The sequence below is a fragment of the Tupaia chinensis genome, unplaced genomic scaffold (assembly GCF_000334495.1).
Source record: "Tupaia chinensis unplaced genomic scaffold, TupChi_1.0 Scaffold139871_1, whole genome shotgun sequence".
Lineage (NCBI taxonomy): Eukaryota > Metazoa > Chordata > Mammalia > Scandentia > Tupaiidae > Tupaia > Tupaia belangeri.
The window spans coordinates 1,137,658-1,148,358 of NW_006199750.1; the positions used below are offsets into that span (position 1 = coordinate 1,137,658).

At 44.8% G+C, this 10,701-nt stretch overlaps 1 protein-coding gene across 1 annotated transcript in view; it reads left to right on the forward strand.

Moving 5' to 3' along the window:
* Positions 1-6: 6 nt before the first annotated feature.
* The window catches only part of DCLK2 (doublecortin like kinase 2), a gene marked incomplete in the record, with an annotated part of 212,251 nt that continues 201,556 nt past the window's right edge, over positions 7-10,701 (forward strand). The window contains 1 exon segment of the mRNA XM_027765892.1: positions 7-423. Within this exon segment, the coding sequence (XP_027621693.1) occupies positions 40-423 (384 nt within the window).

Genomic DNA, 10,701 nt, shown 5'->3' on the forward strand with positions numbered 1-10,701 from the left:
CTGCCCGGGAGGTGCCCCTGCGTCGGGGGAGCCGCCGCGATGGCCAGCACCAGGAGCATTGAGCTGGAGCACTTCGAGGAACGGGACAAAAGGCCGCGGCCGGGGTCGCGGAGGGGCGCGCCCAGCTCGTCCGGGGGCAGCAGCAGCTCGGGCCCCAAGGGGAACGGGCTCATCCCCAGCCCGGCGCACAGTGCCCACTGCAGCTTCTACCGCACGCGGACCCTGCAGGCCCTGAGCTCGGAGAAGAAGGCCAAGAAGGCGCGCTTCTACCGGAATGGGGACCGCTACTTCAAGGGCCTGGTGTTTGCCATCTCCAGCGACCGCTTCCGGTCCTTCGATGCGCTCCTCATGGAGCTCACCCGCTCCCTGTCGGACAACGTGAACCTGCCCCAGGGCGTCCGCACCATCTACACCATCGACGGCGGGCTGCGGAGCGCCTTCTGGGCGGCCTTGGGAACCGCAGCTCCTCTGCAGGCTGTGTGTGTGGGCGCGCGCCTACCCCCCCACCCCCGACTTCCCTTGCCCGGGGATTTGGCTTTTTATAAAGGGAAAAAAATCATCCTAGTGTGGTCAGAGGCACATTGAGGCTTTGGCAATGCCTCTTAAAACCGGAGAACTTATTTCTGTTCAAGTGCCAACTGTTTGAAAATGTGACTCTCCTGAGGAGCAGGGTCATCCTCAGTGCTAACGTGGGTGCGTTCAGCGCTCTCTGTGCACCCCGGTGCAGGCACGGGCGTGTCCTAGCGTTCAGGGTCCCGTGGGACCCGCTCTGCTCCGAAGCTGTGGCTGTGAAATGGTCCCTGTTGCCTTTCTTGCTTTGGCTTGCAGCAGAAGTTCCACTAGGTTCATCTTGGCTGCTTCTTAAATCACAGAGCATTTTTAAAAGCACAGGTCCCTGGGCCGCACCTGCAGATGGTCTGGTGTCATTTGAGGGGTGACTTGGCACCTAGTTGTCAAAGCTCCCCAGTTGATCCCAATGAACAGCCAAGACTGAGCATCCCTTTGCACAAGGGTTTTCCACATTGGGTTGGAAATGAGGCGAATCAAGGTCAATCTCTCTGCCTTCCTCCCCCCTGAGAGTAGCTACTTAGAATGACAGACCACTGAGTCAGCATTGGCGTCCCTGGTAAATGAATACTCCTGGCATGTCAATCACACATCACTCCAAGGGACTGCCGGGGTGGGGTGGGTGTGGAGTCCCTGAATTCTTGGCAATATTTCCTCCTCTTTCAGGAAGAACATTGCTGTTTCCAGGTCTAAGTAGCACCCAGAAAGATCGGGCAGGTTCATGTTCATATAGTTAGCACTCATGCTGCTTTATGCAAATGTCACATTCTAGATAGCCATGGCCCTGTTGACATGGCAGGGGAGGGAGCAATATGGCCAGCCAGGTGGTGGTGGTGTCCTTGTGTTATTTTGCTATGCTCTTCTGTCATGTTCTGAAGGCATTACCCCTTGCACAGATGAGGAAACTTAAGCAGCCTGGCTTCTGACATACCACCCACAGCAGAAGTTCGTTCATCCGTCGTTCATCTCTCATAAGTTAACGTTGCCTCACTGAGGTGTCTGGGAAGTGGTGGAGTTTCTCTGTGACCTCACTGTTAGCGCAAGTTCTGTTCTGGCTAGATGACTACCCAGCCAAAACACAGTTGGCCCTTTAGCCTTAGCGTACATTTGCACACATTCGCTTGGTCAATGGTGTCTTTTTTTTTTTTTTTCTTGGAGAGGTGTTTTTTGCTATAGGGTATGTGCGCTTGCCAGAAAGACAGAGAGAGACAGAGAGATAGAAAGCGAGAAGTAGCCCCCCAGGGGGATGGCCACACGGCAATCCCTTCTCCATTCTCCTCTTGGGATCTTGGGCACGCACGCACACACACACACACACACACACACACAGAGTTTAAGCCACTGGTTCTGGGACTCGAACCACGGCTGGCTACATGGGAGTTCAGCGACATAGCCATTATGCTAACTGCTGGTCCCGATGGTGTGTTTTGGTTTTAAAGACTGCTGGAGGAGTTGAAGATCCTGGAGAACAGTATGTGTTAAAAGGGCATCATCACATCTTAGTCACGTTAAATACTTTAACTGAAACCGGCTTTCTGGATGAGCCAGGTCAGAGTAGCAGCCCGCCCCACCCGATCAATTGAGGCAACGCGCATTGTAGAAGCATTTGTTACTCTCATGCCCTTACTGTCCCTGTCATGGTCTCTGGAGGGTCAGCAATTTCCTTCTCTGAAACAATCTTAACAATGTATCTGCTACATAAAGTCAATGTATCCCAAAGATGAATAACATCACAGAAAAGATGATCAAGATGACCGATATGTTCATTCATTGATGAGAGCAGGTATTAAATATATTTAATCTATCCTTGCCCAGAGGGTGCAGAGCTCAGTGGGTCCCATTCCCAAACTGTAGTTTCGACGGCGAATTGATGTTAAGCCACTGGTTCTGGGACTCGAACCACGGCTGGCTACATGGGAGTTCAGCGACATAGCCATTATGCTAACTGCTGGTCCCGATGGTGTGTTTTGGTTTTAAAGACTGCTGGAGGAGTTGAAGATCCTGGAGAACAGTGTGTGTTAAAAGGGCATCATCACATCTTAGTCACGTTAAATACTTTAACTGAAACCGGCTTTCTGGATGAGCCAGGTCAGAGTAGCAGCCCGCCCCACCCGATCAATTGAGGCAACGCGCATTGTAGAAGCATTTGTTACTCTCATGCCCTTACTGTCCCTGTCATGGTCTCTGGAGGGTCAGCAATTTCCTTCTCTGAAACAATCTTAACAATGTATCTGCTACATAAAGTCAATGTATCCCAAAGATGAATAACATCACAGAAAAGATGATCAAGATGACCGATATGTTCATTCATTGATGAGAGCAGGTATTAAATATATTTAATCTATCCTTGCCCAGAGGGTGCAGAGCTCAGTGGGTCCCATTCCCAAACTGTAGTTTCGACGGCGAATTGATGGCTGACAAACTTCCTTTACATTACTTATTCCTAGATTTGGAGATGGATAATTGGGGAAAATAGTAACTATATGTTGAGCCCCATTATACCAAGATAATAAGTAATGATACAATTATAACAAATATTTGCACAACAAATGTTTTTTATGGCCTTGCCCATGCATTTCAAGCAGTTTTTATTATAAAATTACTGCACATGAAGAAAACGTGGGCACTTTGTTGTAATAGAGTTCTTTCTAACAATGAATCTTTGTCTAATTCCTTTCTCATAAGGTTTTTGCCATAAGGCCTGTGTACTAGCCTCAGAGACACACAGGATGTGAGAAAACCTTCTCTCAGGGGCTTTAGCCATGCCACAATCCCTTCTCCTCCATGGGTTTGGGCACACACACACACACACCCCTAGTGTGATTTTCAAGCCACCAGGACCAGGATTGGAATTGCGGTCAGCCATATGGAAGTCCAATACCTTAACCACCATTCCACCTGTTGGTCCAAGATCTTTGACTAATTCTTGAGTTTCCCACAAAATGAGTGTCATCCTATGAAACTTGGAGTTTCGGAGATAATGTGTTTTGTTTGTTTTGTTTTTCTAAAATGTCTTTGAAGAATAAAAAGTGATGACTCAAGACAGCAGGGCATGGATACTCATCCAGAGCCCCACTCCCATTGTACACAAAGGACAAGAGAAATTGGCAGGGCCTTTCCTTATGCCCTTGACTCTGCAGACCACAAGCGTTAGGCGGCACTCCTGGAGCACCACAGCAGACCATCGGCACCCCTCGGATTGTCTCTCTGTTGCTTTCTCTGCCTTTATTTCTCTAAGTGGGCGCTGTGCATACCCACAGTCTTGCTTCTCCTTAGGGCTGGTGGGGACCTCCTCTCGCGGGAGTTCTGTGACTCAGAGTAGCTGTACAGAGTCAGGTTGTGCTGTCTGAGTCCATCAAGCCTGCTGAGCTCAGAGAGCATCCGTAAGGGCCACTGAGGATGTCCCAATGCCTTGTTCTGAGCTCACTTGTTTGGGGCTGACTCAGAATTCCTAGTCCTGCTTCTGTTCTAGGAGTGTTCGCCCCTTCTGTGCATTTCAGCTGCATTTGTGTGTTGTTTGTTTGTTTTTGCTTTTTGTGGGAGAGGTTTTTGCTATAGGGTGTGTGCACTCGCCAGAAAGACAGAAACAGAGATAGAAAGCAAGAAATCACCCCCCAGGGGAGATGGCCATGCCATGATCCCTTCTCCTCCATTCTCCTCTCGGGACCTTGGGCACGCACGCACATGCGGCCGGCGTGAGTTTAAGCCACCGGTTCCAGGACTCAAACCATGGTCAACTACATAGAGTCCAGTGACATAGCCATTGCACCAACTGCTGGTTCCTCGACTGCATTTGTAAAATGTTGGTGTCCCAGAGAGACACAACCACAGAGAGTGGAAACAGTGCCTGAGCAAGTCAGAGTTCCTGGCTTCTACGGACTCTGGATTCGAGAAAAATTTTGCCTCAGTTCTCTGGCCTCAGTGTCCTTTTCTACAGCTCGAGAGGTGGCCAGGCCAGCTCTCTCGTTCAGGTTTCTCTGTCTAAACGTATGTAGGTTTCTTTGGAGTGGAGGGTGACCTGGCCTGGCTTCCCCTGGGCAGAACCCGCCTTCCCGAAAATGGATGGAATGTCCCACTGCCAAGCAAGGAGCGGGTTGTGTGCCCGATGAAGTCCGTATGGAGATCCAGAGAAATTGACAGCGAGTACCTCTGCCTCTCTCACTCCAAAGTGAAACGCCGTCTGTTTTAATTCTACCCTTTGTTCCTCTGGAAACAGTAAATAAGCTGATTAAATTTTGGGAATGTGAGATAATTTCCATCATTTTGGTAAGTGACGCTTTCATTTCCTCATCAAGTTACTCGAACGCTTAAGAAAAATAAGATACTGGAGACAGCCCCTTAGCCTACTAGTTAAGGGACCTGGATCCCACCAAGCCAACCACAGTTCAAATCCCAGTGCTGGCAGCTTGAAAACTTTATCAGGTGGGTGTGCGTGCCCCAAACCCCAACAGGACAGAGACATAGAGGAGGAGACTGTGGTGTGACCTCTTTACATTGGGGGGAGGTGCTTCGTCCAGTCTCTCTCTCTGGCAAGTGCATGTACCCTCTGGCAATTGAAACAAAGGAAAAAAGAAAAAAGAAAGAAAAGAAAAGAAAGAAGATTCCAAAGAAATCAACTGATGCTTCTTAGGTTCTCTTACTATATCTAGTTTACCGCATCTCGTTTTTGACTTGGTCAATCTCTTCGAAAGTATTAAAGAAACCAATATAGTTACTGAGAGAATTTTTAAGTTAAACCTAGTTCCGTTAGAACCCAGATTTTGCTTAGTTTGTTGGTTTGTTTTTTCTGAAAGGTGTATTTTTATTTTGGGGGGGAGAGGTTTTTGCTATAGGGTGTGTGCACTCACCAGAAAGACAGACAGAAAGAGAGAGACAGAAAGCAAGAACTCACCCCAGCCCCCCAGGAGGGATGGCCGTGCCACAATCCCTTCTCCTCCATTCTCCTCTCGGGATCTTGGGCACGCACGCGCATGTGCCCGGTGTGAGTTTAAGCCACCAGATCCGGGACTTGAACCATGGTTGACTACATGGAAGTCCAGCAACATAGCCATTACGCCAAGTGCTGGTCCCCGAAAGGTGTATTTTTATAGTAATGGAAACCGAGAAGCCTATGAGTCGTAAGACAGTTGTGCGTAGAAGCCAAAAACAGTACAATTTAAAGGCATATGATTGTCCAGGGCAGCTTAACAGTGAATCTTGATTCTATAAAACTTTCTTTACTCGCCAAACTCCTGGATTCTTCAAGGCCCATTTCAAAATGACTTTTCTATGAAGTCTCTTCTCAGATCTTTGGGCAGAGGGCCTCAAACAGCTGTTGATGGAGGGTTTGTTGGGTGCTGAGCATTGGTCTACATCCTGGGGAGATAGTCTCTTCCCTCAAGGAATAAAGACACGTGTACACATGTACTCAGTCACACGCGTGTACACACACCCAGTGGTTTCACCTGCAGTGCTGTAAGTGAAGTGGTGACGGGGACGGGGCAGGAGGGGCATGTTGGTTGGGATGGTGGAGGCAGCTTCCCAGAGGCCTGAAGTTGAGCTTTTCATGCTTTCCTTCTGAGTAGGGAGTTTTTCTTTACCTCTGCTAAGCTTCATAGTCTAATGTGTGTCTATCTGTGCTGTCTTTTGTACAAGACTAAGAGCAACCTCAGGTTGGGGATCTTGGACACACGATCAATTCATGGAGTAAATGACCCAGGAAATAATTTTACCTCTAAATGCCTTTATTGTCAAGGGAAGTTTTATTTGAACTAACCTTGTACCTAGGTAATTGTGAAAATGTGATTCATGTAAGTGACAGAGGGTGCCTGGTTTTGTCGGAGAGAGACAGAGAAAGGAAGGAAGCATCCCCTTTGGGGCGTTGTCATGCTGCGCTCTCTTCTCCATTTCTCCATCTTGTTGGGATTTTGTGCATGCACACACACATGCCCAGAATGTTTTTCAAGTTGCCAGGGCCAGGATTTGAACCATGCAGTTGGCCATTTGGAACCTACCTCTCTTAACCACAAGGCCATGGGGCTGGCCCAAAACATGTTTAGAAACAATTAGATTATATTTTAGATAAATCTAAGATTGACTAGTTGAGGAAATCTTGTACTCACTCACTCTCGTGGAGGGATTGACCTCTATAAATCTGTTTATCTGATTTCCTTAACACCAGAAAAATAAAACATGCTATGATACAGCTGCATAATAGGTTCTGCATAATAGGAAGAAAAATAGGCACTCGAAGAATAAATACTTTAAAAGGATTGGGGAAAGAAAGGGGACATGTGGGAGAACATTTATAAGATTAGTGTGTGATGCAGTGATGCTCCGATAGTTACAGGATTGAGTTTTTCATGAGTTATTTTTTTTTTCCTAAGAAAGATTTTTGCTATAGGGTGCATGAGCTTGCTGGAGAGACAGAGAGATAGAAAGTGAGAGATCACCCCCCAGGGTAGGTGGCCACACTGCAATCCCTTCTCCATTCTCCTCTCAGGGTTTTGGGCAGGCACGCACATGTACCTGCGTGAGTTCCAAGCCTCCGGGTTCGGGACTCGAACCACAGTCGACCATATGGGAGTCCAGCTATCATCTGTTGGTCTCAATATTCCATGAGATTTGAAAGTGTGGAAATGGATACTTTATGGTCCTGTGATATGAAACGAAGGGAACTAGCATCCTTGGACAATGATGGCCAAACTGCTTTCCTTGCCCATGGGATCCAGGGAGGTGCTGAGGGGTCTGCTCTGTCCGGGCCCATCTTTTTCTGCTCATCCCTGTCCACCCATGCTCCCAGTGTCGCTCCTGTTTTCATATCTCCTGCTGATAAAGTGAACCATCATCCTACAGGAGAGAGATGCTTTTCTTGTCGGCATTGCTGTTGCGATGTTTTATGTGCAGTCGTTGTGTGAGGTACCGTGTCCTCTCGAGTAGCCCTTACAGGGTCTGTGAAATAGGCCGCGTTGTCCTCCCCATTTACAGACGGGGGAGCTGAAGCTCAGACAGGGTTACGGTTAAGCTGCTCTCTCACACTTACACACTTGAGCCCTTGCTCCTTGGCCTTTGAACTTCTGTGTTCTTTTTTGTTCTGTGTTTGATGATGATGATGATTAATTTTCTATAGGGAGTGTGTGCAGTGAGAGAGAGAAGAGAGAAGGCTAGTGAAAAAGCACGCCCAGGGAGGGTAGCCACAGCACAATGTCTTCTGGCACGCATATACACAGGCCTGCTGTGTTTCAAGCTGCCGGGTCCAGGAGTTCAACTGTACTGTTAGCCACGTGGGGTCCAGCTGTCTCAAACACACCCCTGGCTGGCTCAGGCTTCTGGTTTTTTTGGGTTTTTTTTTTTTTTTTTTTGAATAGACATCTTAAATTTTGACAGTAATACAAATTTGAATAATTAAAAAACTGAGAAACTAGGCAATGTGTGATTTTGAAGTAGTTGTTCATGCCTGTTGTTACAAATTGTGGGATTTTCCCCTTTTTTAGGCTAATATCCCCTTATATCTCTATACCACAACATTTTATCCATTCATCCATCAATGAACACTTGAGTTATTTCCATATTTTGGCTACTGTGAATAACACTACACTTAATATAGGAGCACAGATATTGCTATGAGGTGCTGGCTTCATTTCTATTGGGTATATGCCTAGTAGAGGCATTGATGTGTCATACAGAAGTTCTATTTTTAATTTTCTAAGGAACCTCTACACTGCTTTCTATAATGACTGTACTGATTTCCATTCCCACCGACAGTGTACAAAGGTTTTTTTCTCTCCACACTCTCATCAACACTTAGCTCTTGTCTCTTTGATATTGGCCATCATAACAGGTGTGAGTTGATACCTCACTGAGGGTTTAATATACATTTCCTTATTGCTAGTGATGTCAATTTATGTTGCTAGCCATTATCCTCTTTGCCAGTTGTTGGTCTTTTTGGAAAATATCTATTCAGGTCCTTTGCCTATTTTTACGTTGGCTTTTTATTTTCTGCTATTGAGTTCTGATTTACTTGGGTATTTTGGATATTAATTCCTAGTCATACATATGATTAACAATGTGTTTTCTATTCATAAACTACCTTTTTATTTCAGTGATTGTTCCCTTTGTTGTAAAGAAAGTTTTAAGTTTGTTGTATTAACACTTTATTATTTGCCAAGGCCAGTATCAAGGAGCTTTTCAATTTATTTAACTCTGTCTTTATCTTTTCTTTTTTGAATAATTATTTATTTTATTTATCATTATTATTATTATATTACTTTGCTACAGGGCATATGCACTCACCAGAGAAAGAGAGAGAGAGGGAGGGAGAGGGAGAGAGAGGGAAAGTGAGAAAACAAACTGCCATATCTGTAACTCAAACCATGGTTGGCCAAGAGGGAGTCCTGTGCCTTAACCACCATGCCACCTGCTGGCCCTGCTCTCTCTATTTCTATTACTTATTTTAATTCTCCAAATTATTTCTTAAAATCAAAGAAAATTTGAGAAAAAAATTCTATATAATTATAGGTAAAAACCTTTCATAAATATTAATTTAATCTTTTATAATCTTTGTATTGAAGCAAAATCTGGATTGAGCTAACAAATGAAGAATACCATTTATTTTTTTCAATAATGAAACTATGCTCATTTGATTTCTGATATTTGATATTATTATGAAGAAATGTGGGGTCAGGCTAATAATGAACCACAGTCGACTACATGGGAGTCCAGCGACATATCCATTATGCTAACTGCTGGTCTCTACACTTCTAATATTTTTAATGTCATCTTTGAATTCTGTTTTATAGCTAAGACTTAGTTTTGCTCATCTTTATAATTTATTCTTATTTTAAGCATTTTTAAAAAATAATTTTCTTTAACTGTATTTATTTATTTTAAAATTTGACCAGAGAGGGACAGACCGAGAGAGAGAGAGAGAGAGAGAGAGAGAGAGAGAAAGCGCTGAAAAGTGAGAAAGCAAGCTGCCAGGTCTGGGACTAGAACTGTGGTTGGCCATGTGGGAGTCCAACACCCCTAACCACCATACCATATGCCGGCCCCTTTAAGCATTGCGTTTTCTTTTTCTTTCTTTCTTTTTTTTTTTTGGACAATTTTTAAAAAATATTTTAAATACAATGTATTAAACATTTTAATTTTAGTAGTCAGAAATTTCTTTTAGGTTTTTGTTATAGAGCATGTGCACTCACCAGAGAGACAAAGAGAGACTGTGAGAGAGAATGTGAGAAATCATCCCCCAAGGGGATGGCCACACTTCAATCCCTTCTCCTCCATTTTCCTCCTGGGGTTTTGGGTATGCATGCAATGCATGCACATGCACCCAGTGTGAGTTTTAAGCTGTCAGGTCTGGAACTCGGTCTAGTGTCTTAATCACCACACCATTTGCTGGCCCCAGGAGTCAGAAATATTTTATGGCTAGAGTTAAAATAAATATTCTTTTATTCTGTAAAACTTAGTAAAGTTTTTAAGCTATTTCAGGGTATTTTGTTCTATTTGCCCTGTTTTCTATAGCCTGAAGCAGAATACTATTTATATGGCAATTTGAGGACACTGTTACTTTATAAATTGAAGAAATGGAAACATATTGGCTTGATGACATCAACCAAAGTACTCTTGATTGTACTCTGTAACATTGACTAAGACCTTTAACAAAGTGACTAAAATGAGCTACAGTTACAAGCTCCCCTGTCCTTTTGTTTATATGCATGTTACAATCACTGTAACCCCAATAGATCACAGCAGACACTTTAAAATCTTTTCCTGATTTATCTTTTCATCTTGTACTTTCACAGACTTCAGATGACTTGGTTAGTTTCTAAATAACAAAGTAATTGTTTGTCAAAGACTGATGTGTTCTTCCCTAATACCCTTGCTCATCTTCTTGGTCTCTGCACAAGAATTAAGAGAAGAAAAAGGAGCCATAGAAACTTCCTACTGCTGATGTCCCTGTGCATTCATCCCACGTGGGAGGAAGAGCCGTGTGAGAAATAACCCAGTGCCACCTTGTCTCGTTAGTTTCATAGCTGAAAGGTTCCACATGGATCTATAATGCATTGAAATACTTAGCAGAGTCCAGGCATGCAGGAGCTGCTCCGGAAAGGTAGAGGGCCTCAGCATTTTGCAACAAAATATGCATCCTTGTAACTC